Source organism: Panulirus ornatus, chromosome 4 (assembly GCF_036320965.1).
Source record: "Panulirus ornatus isolate Po-2019 chromosome 4, ASM3632096v1, whole genome shotgun sequence".
Taxonomy (NCBI): Eukaryota; Metazoa; Arthropoda; class Malacostraca; order Decapoda; family Palinuridae; genus Panulirus; species Panulirus ornatus.
Genome location: NC_092227.1, coordinates 46,636,401 through 46,651,640, shown reverse-complemented (window position 1 = coordinate 46,651,640; position 15,240 = coordinate 46,636,401). Strand labels below are relative to the sequence as shown.

Here is a 15,240-nt window from a genome sequence, read left to right as displayed (position 1 = left end):
TAAGTGTCCTTAAAAATAGTCATATCTGTACCTCTACGTCACAGATAATTCCGTTTTCTAATATATTTCATGCGCTTAAAGAAAATGTCAAGTCGAGCATACACTTTAACTTTCGTAAAAAGTATACAGATACTGGGTCTTTTCGAGGCTGTTTGTGAAAGGAGAAAAGATCAGAAAGACATGAGATTAGTGACGTAAGAGTAACAAAAGTCAAAGATGATTTAAAATGAAAATTCTAACTCTACAATCAATCAAAAAGTCGCAAAAAATGTCAGTCATGGATGTGACAAGGATTCGTCGAGTCTTACACGTTTCTATGAAGGTAACTTTTAAACTGTTCTCAGCGATAAAACATGTTAACAATCCTCTTGAAGAAATAGCACACCGCCTAAGTAATACGTCTGCCTGCGAGTAAGTATCTGTTACAACCAAAGAAATAGACAAATGCAGCCTTCATGAGCTGTTAGGATAGATCGAGATTCATCAGAACACTTGATCTTGAACATCTGTACCAGATCACCATTTCGTTTTTCCAAGCTAAGTTAAAAGACGTCCTGAAAGATTCTTAGCACCTTGTTCCTCTCACCAGGAAGCACTGCTGCCGTGCACACAGAACAGAATATCTAAGGTGGGAACAAACCGGTGCTTAGTAGAATGAAAATTATTTCTTACGATTTCTTTGATCTGCCTGAATGGCTCTCGGTCATCAAAGACCACTACACTTAAGTCTTCTTTTTCGCAGCTTAACGGAATTCATAACGTAGCTTGCCCGTCTCGTGTTTACTACCGGTATGTAAAACTTTGAAGTAATGGAAATGAAAATTCATTTTCCGCCCTTAAAGCCAGTCCATCAGTTTGTCTGTCTGTTAGAAGCCATAGACGCCCAATTTCTGTTGTAGATTCACTTCCTAGTTTACTGTCGTCCACAACTTTGATATCTTACAACGCTGCCCATTATCACTGTCATTGATACACGATAAGACCTCGTATCGAAATTGATCCCTGAGGCACACCACTTCTTATGTCTAATAATTCTGGGGCCTGACCGTTAATCACTACTCTGTTTACGGCCAATCATCCAATGTGACTTTACTTTTACTAGTCGTCTTTGATGCGTGACATTGTCGAATTCTTCATGAAAATCTACACGGATGATAACAGCTTTAATCAAACATACTGACGTTATCATAAAAGATTCGTCTCCCTCGTGGTCCTCCTCACATTGTCTTATGTAGAGTTCAAAGATGTTAACGTCTTATTTCCTCACAAAACACAACTCGTAGCAAATTATTTTATCGTAGTATCTTTATACTACCCTCCCATCACCATTAACTTTTATTTTCCTCCTTTAAATTTCGTAACTTTTTTGTCAGATCACTGTTGCATCGTGTCTGGGTGTCATTGCAAAGCTTGAAGTCCGTGTTCCTACTTGCTCCATACTCTGAGTATCACCAGCAAACATCTTTATGCAAGAATCTACCTCGCTTGGCCAAAGATTTAACTAGTAATGATTCCCAGCACTGAGCCACCCCCACTTCTTACCCTCGACGAACTTGAATGGGTTCATCTGACATGCGCCCTCTGTCCCTTTCCAGATGAACAGCTGTCAATTCATTTGAACAGCCGCCCTCTGACCCAAGCTTGGGATGTTTAGCCTCATCATCAGTCTTCTGTTAAGAAAGGCACCACAGGTCTCCAAGGAAACCAAGAATAAACAATGTACACAATATATGCAATTCCATTTCTTTTCTAGGACGTCTCTTACTCGGCCATAAAAATCCAGTTGATTTGTGACACAAGATCAACATCATCTTAATCTTTGTCGCTTCTTACTTAGCATTTGTGCCACACAAATACTTTTTCCATTTACTTCCCGACTGTTTTCTCTAAGACCTTGCAGGTTATGCCTTCCACCATTATGCAGGTTATGACCTCCCATTAAGAGCTACTCTTACTGTTACCTCTTACGAACACTGGTACCACACTGGCTGTCTCCATTCCACTGGAACATTCCCCTCAGTGAAGGGAAGGGTGAGATGGGGTTATCATGCAACATCACTATGGGCTTGATGAAAACACTCGCGTTACTGCTTGAGTACAGATGGAGATATGCCGTCTGATTTGTGTGGGTCAAAGCCCTTCACGACCTTCCACTCTTCTGATGGACAAATCTCAATACTTTCTGAGGGTATCTCTCTCTCTCTCTCTCTCTCTCTCTCTCTCTCTCTCTCTCTCTCTCTCTCTCTCTCTCTCTGGGATTCGTGGTACTTCCAGGTCTTCGAGTGTTACCTCATCATAAAACTGGGTGTTAACTTCTCGTGTTGGAGCTCATCCGTATTAATAATTTTCCCGTCAGTTTTCTTATCGTAATCGTATAACCGTTATCAGTGAAATTATTTGGGGAACTCTTCTGACCTGTCAACTGTCTCTTCTTTCGTATCTCGCTTTGTTCCATTCCTGATAATGCAGTTATTTCTCTTGTATTTGACTAACGCACTTTAGCTCCTCCGTCTCTTTTACACATCTGTCGTGTGCTCTCGCGTTCCCTTCCTTTCTTACATCTTCGCTATACCTTACCCGTGGTACACACTTCAGCTTGCCTCAGCTGTGAAGACGTTACACCATCTCACACAGCCCTGCTCTCTGCCTGGGGCCTCGGTGTTCATCATCCCTGTCGGTGTCCTTCAAGGCGGTGTTTCAAGTATCACGACTTCATTCTCCACACTTTTTGACCATTTAAGATCGACTTTTCTTCGGTCTTTACGCAGTTCCTCTCTTACTACGTTATCCGTCTGTGTTACCAGGTAATCGCCAAAGGGAAAGAGGACAACTCTTCCTCATGGGCCAGTGTGTCAATACTGCGTAATGTGATGCTCTCTTCCTGTACCTTGATGGTGCGATTCTTAAAATGGTATAAGGTGATCACAAAACAGTGTAATTCTGTGGTTTCCTAACCATTTAAAAATGCCTTTATGGGACCGGATGTCGAGGATATATCCAGATTTTTTTTTTGGGGGGGAGGGAGAGACTTTCTTAATTATTCATATGTTATGCTGAATATTAGTCGTAAGTGGATATCACAGAGAAAACAGGAATAATATTAAAATGTGAAGTTGCATCACGGTTCAGGAGACCGCGAAGCCATAGCGAGGTCCAATATAATTAGTGATCAAGTTTAGGGGAGGAGGCCAGTAGGAGAGGGTTGTGTTGGCCGAGTCAGACGCTTTCATTACGAATATCTATCACCAACTTCCATATCCCTCCAGTCTAGCTTAACACTCCTATTTCTCCAGCAAGATCCACAAAAATAGAACGGTGTTATTAGCAATATCTCAAACTAATGCAACTTTCATCACTTATCTTTAATAGTATGTATAATTTCAAGTACTGGCACGTTAATCTTCCATGAAGCGACCTTACGCAATGAAGTTTTGATTATATATCTTTTTTATTGTATCTCTACATCAGAAAACCTTACTGAAGGTAAACAGCAGTGCAGGATATAGCGTTGCTGCCCGGCCTGGGGAGTGAAAAGAACCACCAGCCCAGCCTAGCCTAACCTACCCTCTTCCCTTGACCTGAATTTCGGTGAAAATCAATCCATCATTGAGAAGCTTCCGCCAATGAGAACCCGCCGAGGGTATGACGTAACACGAGGAACCTTAGTGTTCTTTTGTCTGGCTTATCTACCGCAAAACGTACGTCAAGTCACCGGATTTAGGAGGTCTTTTGTTTCGGCGTGTCATTATCACCTTCCATGAGCTTCATTGTGAGAGGCAGAGACGGACTCCCACCCACACTGGCTGGGAGGAGTGTTGAGAGGCTCGTCCACAGTTGTGTGGTGGGGCCAATCAATGACGACTCGCGGACAAGTGTTGGAATACCACGAGGAGACAAGGTGTCGAGGATGACACGCTTCTCGAAATGAAAACTCCCTTCCTTCGCTTGTTTACCTTTCCCTATACCCTTGGTCCTTCCTTTATCTTCCTTTTCCACGTTATGTTTCTTCCTTCACCAATTTCTCCCTTCTCTCACTCCTGTCCACAGACTTCTTTCTGCCTCACTCCTCCCTCGCCCAAATCTCTCCCTTTCAAAATCGTCGTCAACCGACAACACCAGGTGACGATCGTCACTACAGGGAACTGCGATGCCGTCGATGAGGAGGAGGAGGTAGTTATTATATACGGCGCGACCGAGATGATGACACCACCCTGCTAACAGTACCTCACCGAATGTTCCTCATTACCAGTCGTATTACAAGACGGTCTTCTGATACCCTGACCAGTTCCTGTTGTTTACAGTACAACCCGGGAGCACGAAGACACGACGCGTCAGCACGACCCTGGTGCATGAAGTTACGTCCCTTCAGCACGACGTTACGACCTTTGATATATGACAGTGATCTCTGACCTAACCCTTAGGGCCAATAGGCGTCAAGCACTACGTCACATGATAGATGGGCGGCCGACTGTGCCTTTGAAGGTGGGCTAGCAGTTGCGATATGCCTTCTATCATCACCTCTACACCGATAAGGTATGAAAACTCCATCTGTGTAATTACTATATAACAATTACGACTTGCCTCTTCACATTCCTCTAATACCTGTGTATATATATATATATATATATATATATATATATATATATATATATATATATATATATATATATATACACTTCTCGATCTCTTTCGCCATTTTTTGTATTTTTGTTTCATTTATGGTTTCAACTTGGTGGACATTTTAATCCTTGAATGGAGACCTCAAGGAAGACAAACATGCTTAACGTATTTCATAACCCTTAGAAACTACACTCCTTGACAAATTTGAGTCTCTCTCGCTTGCTCTCTGGACATCACCCATCACTACAAACACAGTTTTAGCAAATCCCAAGACCCTTCATTCCCATAATGCATCTACTGTAAAGAAGACAGAGCACTTTGGAACTCAACTGCCCGGCACTCTCTGCACATAAATGCAAACCCAACATCACGACACTTTATGATCTCCATCAGACGTGACCAGACCAGACCAGACCCCCCCACCCACCCACCCCTACCGAGTGCTGCAGGACCACTCAATAAGGATAAAAGGGACTCCACAGTTAGAATATATATATCTATTTATTCATTTATTTATTATACTTTGTCGCTGTCTCCCGCGTTAGCGAGGTAGCGCAAGGAAGCAGACGAAAGAATGGCCCAACTCACCCACATACACATGTATATACACACACGTCCACACACGCACATATACATACGTATACATTTCAACGTACACACACACACACATATATATATATATATATATATATATATATATATATATATATATATATATATATATATATATTTTTTTTTTTTTTTTTTTTTTTTATACTTTGTCTCTGTCTCCCGCGTTTGCGAGGTAGCGCAAGGAAACAGACGAAAGAAATGGCCCAACCCCCCCCATACACATGTACATACACACGTCCACACACGCAAATATACATACCTACACAGCTTTCCATGGTTTACCCCGGACGCTTCACATGCCTTGATTCAATCCACTGACAGCACGTCAACCCCTGTATACCACATCGCTCCAATTCACTCTATTCCTTGCCCTCCTTTCACCCTCCTGCATGTTCAGGCCCCGATCACACAAAATCTTTTTCACTCCATCTTTCCACCTCCAATTTGGTCTCCCTCTTCTCCTCGTTCCCTCCACCTCCGACACATATATCCTCTTGGTCAATCTTTCCTCACTCATTCTCTCCATGTGCCCAAACCATTTTAAAACACCCTCTTCTGCTCTCTCAACCACGCTCTTTTTATTTCCACACATCTCTCTTACCCTTACGTTACTTACTCGATCAAACCACCTCACACCACACATTATCCTTAAACATCTCATTTCCAGCACATCCATCCTCCTGCGCACAACTCTATCCATAGCCCACGCCTCGCAACCATACAACATTGTTGGAACTACTAATCCTTCAAACATACCCATTTTTGCTTTCCGGGATAATGTTCTCGACTTCCACACATTTTTCAAGGCTCCCAAAATTTTCGCCCCCTCCCCCACCCTATGATCCACTTCCGCTTCCATGGTTCCATCCGCTGACAGATCCACTCCCAGATATCTAAAACACTTCACTTCCTCCAGTTTTTCACCATTCAAACTCACCTCCCAATTGACTTGACCCTCAACCCTACTGTACCTAATATATATATTTATACATATATATATATATACATACACAGACATATACATGTCCGTAATTCATACTGCCTGCCCTTATTCATTCCCGTCGCCACCCCGCCACACATCAAATGACAACCTCGTCCCCCCACACGCTCGCGCGGTAGCTCTAGGAAAAAACAAAGGCCACATTCGTTCACACTCTAGCTGTCATGAATAATGCACCGAAATCACAGCTCCCTTTCCACATTCAGGCCTCACATAACTTTCCAAAGTTTACCCCAGACGCTTCACATGCCCTGGTTCAATCCACTAACAGCACGTCGACTCCGGTATACCACATCGTTCCAGTTCACTCTATTCCTTGCACGCCTTTTACCCTCCTGCATGCTCAGGCCCCGATCGCTCAAAATCTTTTTCACTCCATCCTTCCCACTCCAATTCGGTCTCCCACTTCTCCTCGTTCCCTCCACCTCTGACACATATATATCCTCTTGGTCAATCTTTCCTCACTCATTCTCTCCATGTGACCAAACTATTTCAAAACACCCTCTTCTGCTCTCTCTACAAACTCTTTTTATTACCACACATCTCTTACCCTTTCGTTACTTACCCGATCAAACCACCTCACACCACATACTGTCCTCAAACATCTCATTTCTAACACATACACTCCTCCGCACAACCCTAACTATAGCCCACGCCTCACATCCATATAACATTGTTGGAACCACTATTCCTTCAAACATACCCATTTTTGCTTTCCTAGATAATGTTCTCTCCTTCTACACATTCTTCAAGGCTCCCAGAACTTTCGCTCCCTCCCCCACCCTGTGACTCATTTCCGCTTCCATGGTTCCATCCGCTGCCAAATCCACTCCCAGATATCTAAAACACTTCACTTCCTTCAGTTTTTCTCCATTCAAACTTACCTCCCAATTGACTTGTCCCTGAACCCTACTGTACCTAATAACCTTGCTCTTATTCACATTTACTCTTAACTTTCTTCTTTCACAATTTTTTTTACCAAACTCGGTCACCAGCTTCTGCAGTTTCTCACATGAATCAGCCACCAGCGCTGTATCATCAGTAAACAACTGACTCACTTCCCAAGCCCTCACATCCACAACAGACTGCATATTTGCTCCTCTCTTCAAAACTCTTGCATTCACCTCCCTAACAACCCCATCCATAAACAAATTAAACAACCATGGAGATATCAGGCCTATGGGATCACATACCCGTAGTGTCCCTAAAAACACTGACATAACTACAGGCATTTTTAGAGAACAATCATGTACTGAGAAATAATGAATATACAGGGGCCTCACATCATCCATCTATCTAAACCAGACTTTCGGATGATTACTGAATGAAGTCAGAGTTTCAGCCTCAAAATATTCTATATATGTTACCAAGAATAGGACTCAGTGCACTTCCCATGGCAAGACCAAATTTCTAAAGATAATTTTTATAGAAATTTGGTCTTCACATGGGAAATCCACTTGGTCCTATTCTTAACATCTGATGTAATATTTTGAGGCAAATTTTTACTTCAATCAATAATCATCCGAAAGTCTGGTTTAGATACGTGGATGATGTGTGGTCCTTGTGTCCATCCTCCGAAGATTGTGATGTTTTCTTCAATGAATTAAATAACATCCATCCCAACATCAAATTCAAGATTGATTGGGAAAAAGAAAGCGAATTGCCCTTTCTTGATGTGTTGATAACTAGAGAATCTGATCATTTGTCCTTAAAGATCCATAGGAAGCCTACCAACTCAGAGGTATATTCCTTATTTCTCAGTGCACAATTCTTCAATAAAAATGTCAGTAGTCATGCCTATGTTTCCAAGAACACTACGGGTATGTGACCTCATAGGTCTGGTAAACGAATGAAGTCATGCAGGACGTATCCTTAGGCAGTTATACTATCCCAATTGGTTTGTGAACCAAACTTGTCGAAAGCTAGGAAGATATTCTATGCTTCTAGTAACAAAAATGTGACAAATGAGGATAAGTCTGTTTAGTGTTACCCTATTCTAAAGAAACAGTGCTTGCAATGTTGCTTTCCAGTCTAGTAACATAATCAGCAAGACTTTAATACATAGTATGCCAAATCATGCAACAAATGGGAGTGTTTTAGCTGTCAAATGTGCGGCATGTAAAGATATCATATACACAGCCCAGACCGGAAAAACTGTAACGGAGAGATGTTATAGGCACCGTCACGCGAAACGCAGGGATGACCACAAAAATGGGATCGCTAAACACATGAAAATGACTAACCCCCATAGACCTTGAAAATCCGTTATTCTATACCCTTCCGCTGACTGTGCCACACGCAACGTCACTGAAGCTGTCTTAAATTTGCCAATACCAAGAACTAAAATTTGTCCGCAGGCAACTTTAAAGCCCAATCTATCATTAACCAAACCATTATCAGAGAATTAACAAAACACGAAAACCAAAAAAATGTTCTCCCAAGACATACCCAGCTACTCGGTCAACCACCGCCCCGAGGCACTTCACCCGACCACACACACACACAGTTTTAATCACTCTCCCTTTTAACGGCTACTGTCGGTCAACTCAATGTGTTGTCTGTATTGGCAGACGCTGGACGGCGGTACTCCGACGTAATGTTGGGATTGAAATAAGTGCTAAGCAATGGCACCTGATGAGGTAGACTGTCTTCACGATACATGTCGAGCCAGATGTATAGAAAAATTACATGTTAAATAAAATCATACGAACTACTGAAGTGCGATTCATCATATATATATATATATATATATATATATATGATGCTGTCAGTGGATTGAATCAAGGCATGTGAAGCGTCTGGGGTAAACCATGGAAAGCTGTGTAGGTATGTATGTTTGCGTGTGTGGACGTGTGTATGTACATGTGTATGGGGGGGGGGGGCCATTTCTTTTGTCTGTTTCCTTGCGCTACCTCGCAAACGCGGGAGACAGCGACAAAGTATAAAAAAAAAAAAAAAAAAATATATATATATATATATATATATATATATATATATATATATATATATATATATATATATATATATATATATATATATGATTATGGTTAAAAAGTACCCATTGCAGGTACACTGATAGACTTAAAAAGTTTTCGATGAAGTTCCTCATCAAAATTGTTGGACAAAATTTTGAAAATACTGAACTGGGTAGCATCCAACTCAGCAGGGCTTCACAAGGCTTAGTTCAACACCCAGAGTTTTCATTAACTTTATCAGTGGACTCGCCGATGTATCAGTGACCATAAGAATGGACTCGCCGATGTATCAGTGACCATAAGAATGGACTCGCCGATGTATCAGTGACCATAAGAATGAACTCGCCGATGTATCAGTGACCATAAGAATGGACTCGCCGATGTATCAGTGACCATAAGAATGGACTCGCCGATGTATCAGTGACCATAAGAATGGACTCGCCGATGTATCAGTGACCATAAGAATGGACTCGCCGATGTATCAGTGACCATAAGAATGGACTCGCCGATGTATCAGTGACCATAAGAATGGACTCGCCGATGTATCAGTGACCATAAGAATGAACTCGCCGATGTATCAGTGACCAGGAGAATGGACTCGCCGATGTATCAGTGACCATAAGAATGAACTCGCCGATGTATCAGTGACCAGGAGAATGGACTCGCCGATGTATCAGTGACCAGGAGAATGGACTCGCCGATGTATCAGTGACCAGGAGAATGGACTCGCCGATATATCAGTGACCAGGAGAATGGACTCGCCGATATATCAGTGACCAAAAGAGTGGACTCGCCGATATATAAGTGACCAAGAGAGTGGACTCGCCGATGTATCAGTGACCAGGAGAATGGACTCGCCGATATATAAGTGATCAAGAGAGTGGACTCGCCGATGTATCAGTGACCAGGAGAATGGACTCGCCGGCAGAATTCAAGAAAATTTTTCGATGACATGAAAACCGGATATATAGCCCGAAGAATGGAAGGCAGTTGAATGATCCAGAGCTACTTGGACACGATATGCAGTATGCAGAAAATGGGAAGTAGATTTCAACGCAGAAAATGTGACGCACTGCATTTCGGCAAAAGAATAAATTATTTCGAATAAAAATCGTTCGCTACGCCACAATTTACAAAGACGTCAGACCTCCTCCATTGTGCGCTGTCCAGTTGTAACCAACAAAATGAAAGACTAAGAAAAAATCTGAACGAATACATAGATCAACAAAAGTAATTACATCATATTTAAATGAACTTGACCTCTCTCTGTTGGCAATTTCTTCGAATTACAGTACCTAGACTTCTTGTTCTTCGTTCTTTTCACCTCCTTATCAAAAAACCTTCAGAAATCAGCCTTCAAATCCCTGCTTTTATCTTGGCTGCTTTTCCATCCGTGTTTTCCAGCCCTAGACTTAAAGGTCAAAGCTAACTCTCAAAACATCGGCATATGATAAATACTCGGACACAGATCTCGCCCCATGCTCTCTACATATTCTGTCACCAGGAATTTATCACATACATATATGTGCACATACAACTAGGGACATCTTTTCACTAGCGTCACCTCATATTCTGCCCATCATCTCGCATATCACAATGAGGTTCTACCCCTTAAGACTTCATTCATGAACTGTTCTAAGTTCTTTCAGGAAAGTATTTGAACTTCTCTACCCAATCCATAGTATACGCCCAACCATGAGTGGCTTTAATCTCCTCGCATATGAATTCTTAAAACAATACTCGAGAGCAACGAGCGATCGTTTCAAAACATATTCGCGTTTCACCTGGGTTCCTACTCCTTCCTTCACAAAGCGCTTCGTGCGATTAACCTGATCTCACACACCTACTTCCGATGTAGTCACATGATCCTTTACTATCTCATCACGACCTTAAACATGTAGATCACTCGTGTTCAAACACCATCAACTTCCATCCACTTCGAGCCGCTGCCATCTATTCCTTTCATATCCCATATACCTCAAAAGATCTGCCAATCATAGTAATCCTATTCTGTACAAATTTTATCCACAGTTCCAAGGCTATACTGAAGACTAAGCTACTTATCTGTACGAAGAAAAATAAAAGGAAAACATTGGTTATCAAACCCCTTTTGGCATATGCTGTGCACTGCATAAAATGTTGTGATTCACCGCGTCGTATCTGTACGTCAGGCGTCAAGGAAAGCAGCAGCAGCAGCTGCACCGGTTGCAAAAGTGGGTGAGCAATGACGCACATGTGCTCACCCTGTGGTGGCCTTCTGCGGCTTCACATGATCGAAGTTCCACTTATAAACAAGCATCGAAGTGTCACCAGAAGCTGACCCGTAGAAGAAAAACAAAGGCGGTTCTTCCAGGATTAAATAGATTTCTTTTTCGTAGATAACTAACCTCGGATCTGTATACAAATCTACCGGTCTCACGTATGGACTGAAGATATAATTACTGGGTTTACACCATCCAAACAAATCAGTCATCAACAATTTCCTAAGATTGCGGGGACGAAACAAGAAATTAACCCTACAACCCAACAAGAGTTTGTGCAAACAACTTAACCAGCAAACCTTTGGGGCTTCCCACCCGGCATGATGCATCGAGTTCGGCTACATGCCCCGTTTTCTGTACAAACAACAGGACACGTCCCTTGACATTCCTAAATCGTTGCCCAGGGGGGACTAATGCGATGGTAGTCTTTTTTTAAAGACAAAATAAATCCTTACATGTTACTCTATACTTAATAATACTCACCGTCCCTCATCCTGCGTAAGAGCCTGGGTCACAATCTTACCTGAAGAGATAAAAGGCAAAAATTAATCATCTTTACATTGATCTAGATGTGAAAATAGTGGAGACGTGGCAGTTTAATACAGATTTTGTCACCAGGAGGAAAGTGACATTCATATAATAATGAGAACATTCATTAATCCATGAAAATGGGAAATGTATGCATCATCCACATGAGAAGGCAAGTACGGCGTAAAGAAAATAGAAACATGACCAATCGTTATCAGAAAGGAAATGAAGGCCTTGAGCACAACGATGCCACCCTTGGTTTTAATGATGTGACCTCTGACCTTACTTCTAAGAGTCGGGTCAAAAGCCAGGTCTATAATACCCAAGGGTCATACCCTCATGCTCATTGTGTAAACATTTTGTTGATTGTGGGAGGGACGCAAGAAGTCTCACCTTCCTCCTCTTCGTAAGCTTCTTGCCCAGCTTCTTGATCTTGCTGAAGCTCTTCGGGTACACTTGGAAGGTCTGACGTACCACTTTGCCGCGCCTCTGAGAGGAGTACTTGGAGTTCCTCAAGACGATTTCAGACCGTGGAGGAGGGGATGTCGGAATGGAGGAGATGGAGTGGATAGAACCGTTTAGGGAAATTATAGAGTTCCTAGGTCTGTCCCTCCTGTCCTGTGCTGCTGTTCGCTTTTCGTTCGGGTCTTTTGGGGCCTTCTCGTGTCTTAGCCAGCCGGAGGTATCATCACCCTTGACGTCAGAATCCAGAGCGTTGAGGAATTCGTCATCTAGGGACTCTTGCTTAGCTAAAATATCATGGGCCTTGTCAATGAACTGAACTCCTTTCCAGTAATCTTCAGATTTGCTCGAAAAACTCCAGTCATCTTCGCTAACAGTGTCAATGCTTTTGTCCCTGCTATACAACTTGTTCAAGAGACCGAGACTCTTCGTCTTGTTCCCTGGAGATCTGTCTTTTATATCTAAGGATTCCTTGCTGCTATAGAGGTCTTTGAGTCGGCCAATGAAAGAGGCCCGTCGGGACATAGGCTCTTCGGAGCCTTTACCTGACTTGCTACCGTCTTTTTCATTTGCAGTTAGATCATCCCTGCTGCTATACAGTCCCTTGACTCTACTGAAGAATTTCTCTCTTGATTCCGAGACATTTGGAGTATTAGTTTTCTTTGAATCGTCGTCGGTGATATCGTCGAGGCTGACAGCGCCTCTCCTGAGGGGTGTCTTCTCAAGTTCGGGTATTTCGTCAATCGTGGATGAGACATTCACACACAGCGAGTCTGCTCTCCTTGGCAAGTCTTTCCTCCTGCCTCCTGTCGTCTCTGAAGCATCTTTAATCTTTTTGGACCTCTTTCTGAACGAGTTCAAGAGGCCCTGAAATTCGAGTGAGCGGGAAGTCCTGATGCCACCCACGTTTTCCTCTCCTGTGGCCTCCATGTCTGTCCTCAACACCAGGTGAGCGAGTCAGGCTCCAACAGTCACTTACTCTTATGGCAACACTGGCAAGATATTGTAGGTCTTCACGGGTCACATTGGCAGAAATGCTTTGAAGAATCTCACGTTCTATAACGGACCTTAATCAGCTACGAGTGAAGTGTTAAATGTCACTCCAGCTTTGATGAATATTTAGGGACAAAAGCATGGCAGCGAAACCTCAAGTTCATACTTCCTCCCTCAAATGTCGGACAAGGGTTTGCGAGGTATCTTTTTTTCAATAGCAGCAAACTCTAGTGCGATGCAGTGCAGCAATTTCCTTCCGCTATCCAACCTTACAAACTCGTTCTTTATATATCTTATGAAATTTCTAGCCACTCTTTCCTGGTGTAAACCTCAGTTTGTTTTCAACAGAAAAGAGACGTTTAGTGACCAACGTAATTTGGCACGGGTTAACCTCAAGTCTCATTTCTAGTCTAGCACGCTAAGTATTTGTCACGGAGGGAGGTCAAGCACGGCAAGACTGGTTCAGGGAGTTATCCATCACAAACTAAATCTTTATGATTGTATTGTCTCTCCGTAAAATACAGGTTTCACAACTGTAACATCATCATCACCAAGTATATCAGACGCGACGCACACACGGAACGAGCCTCTGTCCTGACGCCAGTTATGGTATCGTCCACAACACGTACAGCTTTTCGTTGGATGATGGTCTTCCTTCCACACCCGTCAAGTCAGCCTCCGCCTGGGTTGGACAAAGAACTAATGGTGTCCCAAGCGTGACGCCTCCTCGTCAACCACGTACATACTCGAGGAGTAAATCCCTCCAGCTGTGTGAACGTTACCGCACTCAGAGAGAATCTTATGTCAGACAGACGTAGAGGAAATAAAAGCCAACCATGGGTGCTAGTTCCTGAAGGAGGTAAGATAAGGACATTGTCCTCATGGAGTAAAATACAAGCTGGGAAATTAACATAAATCTGGTTGTATAACGTATGCAACTGAACACGCTGGCACCTCCACACTAAATAATCCCTTTCCCCCCCCCCGCAGTCTTCCCCCTCCCTCAAGCCCGCTCCACCCCACCACCCCTGGAAGCCATGTGTGTGCAGGTGAAGTCAATACTGCGGCAAACTTGCCAATGTAATGCACAGCAAACTTAGGACTTTCAACAAGAAAATAAGGATAAATAACATGCTGAGCATACTTAGTCCTTATTTTTGCTGGGCTTATCTATCTTTGTGTGATGTAAACAAAAACCACAGCCTCAAACAGAAGCCAATGGGAATAAATTGTCAACAGACTTGGTACGCAAGTCGAATCAGTTTCCTAAACATAATTTTCCAGAGTCAGACGTAACCTAGTTCAATCCAATGCCTGGACAACCAAAAGTTTTTCAATTTCTTTTCTCAAAATCCTCAAAAGTTTCTCCTCTCCTGTGTTATCTCTATGGCTCCACTTACCAACATAAGTTATATACTTGGTACAACTAACATCTTATCTATGTTACAAATCCTGTTCTACATGAGCAGCCCACTGTCTGCCTCTACGAAGCGGGAAGACCTGTTCACGTGCCGAAAAAAAAAAAATTCTGATCTGTAAATTCGATTGTACTGTTAAGTAATTCGTCCCTGTATCGATTACTGTTCTCACATCTGGAAAGGCTCTCGCTCTAAATACCTGCAGAGACATGTCAGATCTCCCACTTTAGCCTCAAAACTTGACCCCACTTGCTCTACACTGCAATGGTGTTCCTCTTTTTCTCTTCTCTAGATATAATTTGGGTTCTTGCTTTCGAGAACAGAGTGCTTGTGTTCCCTCTACCAACAGGTAAGCCACGTAATGAGCGACG

The 15,240-nt window shown here is 42.7% G+C and overlaps 1 protein-coding gene across 8 annotated transcripts in view; it reads right to left on the bottom strand.

Annotated features, from left to right (window-relative positions):
* Positions 1-13,751, bottom strand: part of LOC139766060 (disks large homolog 4-like) — a 1,395,716-nt gene extending 1,381,965 nt beyond the window's left edge. For 2 of the 8 annotated variants that reach the window (XM_071694216.1, XM_071694230.1), the window contains exon 1: positions 12,390-13,725. In XM_071694216.1, the coding sequence (XP_071550317.1) occupies positions 12,390-13,388 (999 nt within the window). In that variant the 5' untranslated portion in view covers positions 13,389-13,725. Of the gene's footprint in view, positions 1-12,389 lie in introns of all 8 variants that reach the window. The other 6 variants (XM_071694246.1, XM_071694262.1, XM_071694219.1 and 3 more) reach the window with 6 other exon arrangements.
* Between the last annotated feature and the right edge of the window lie 1,489 nt (positions 13,752-15,240).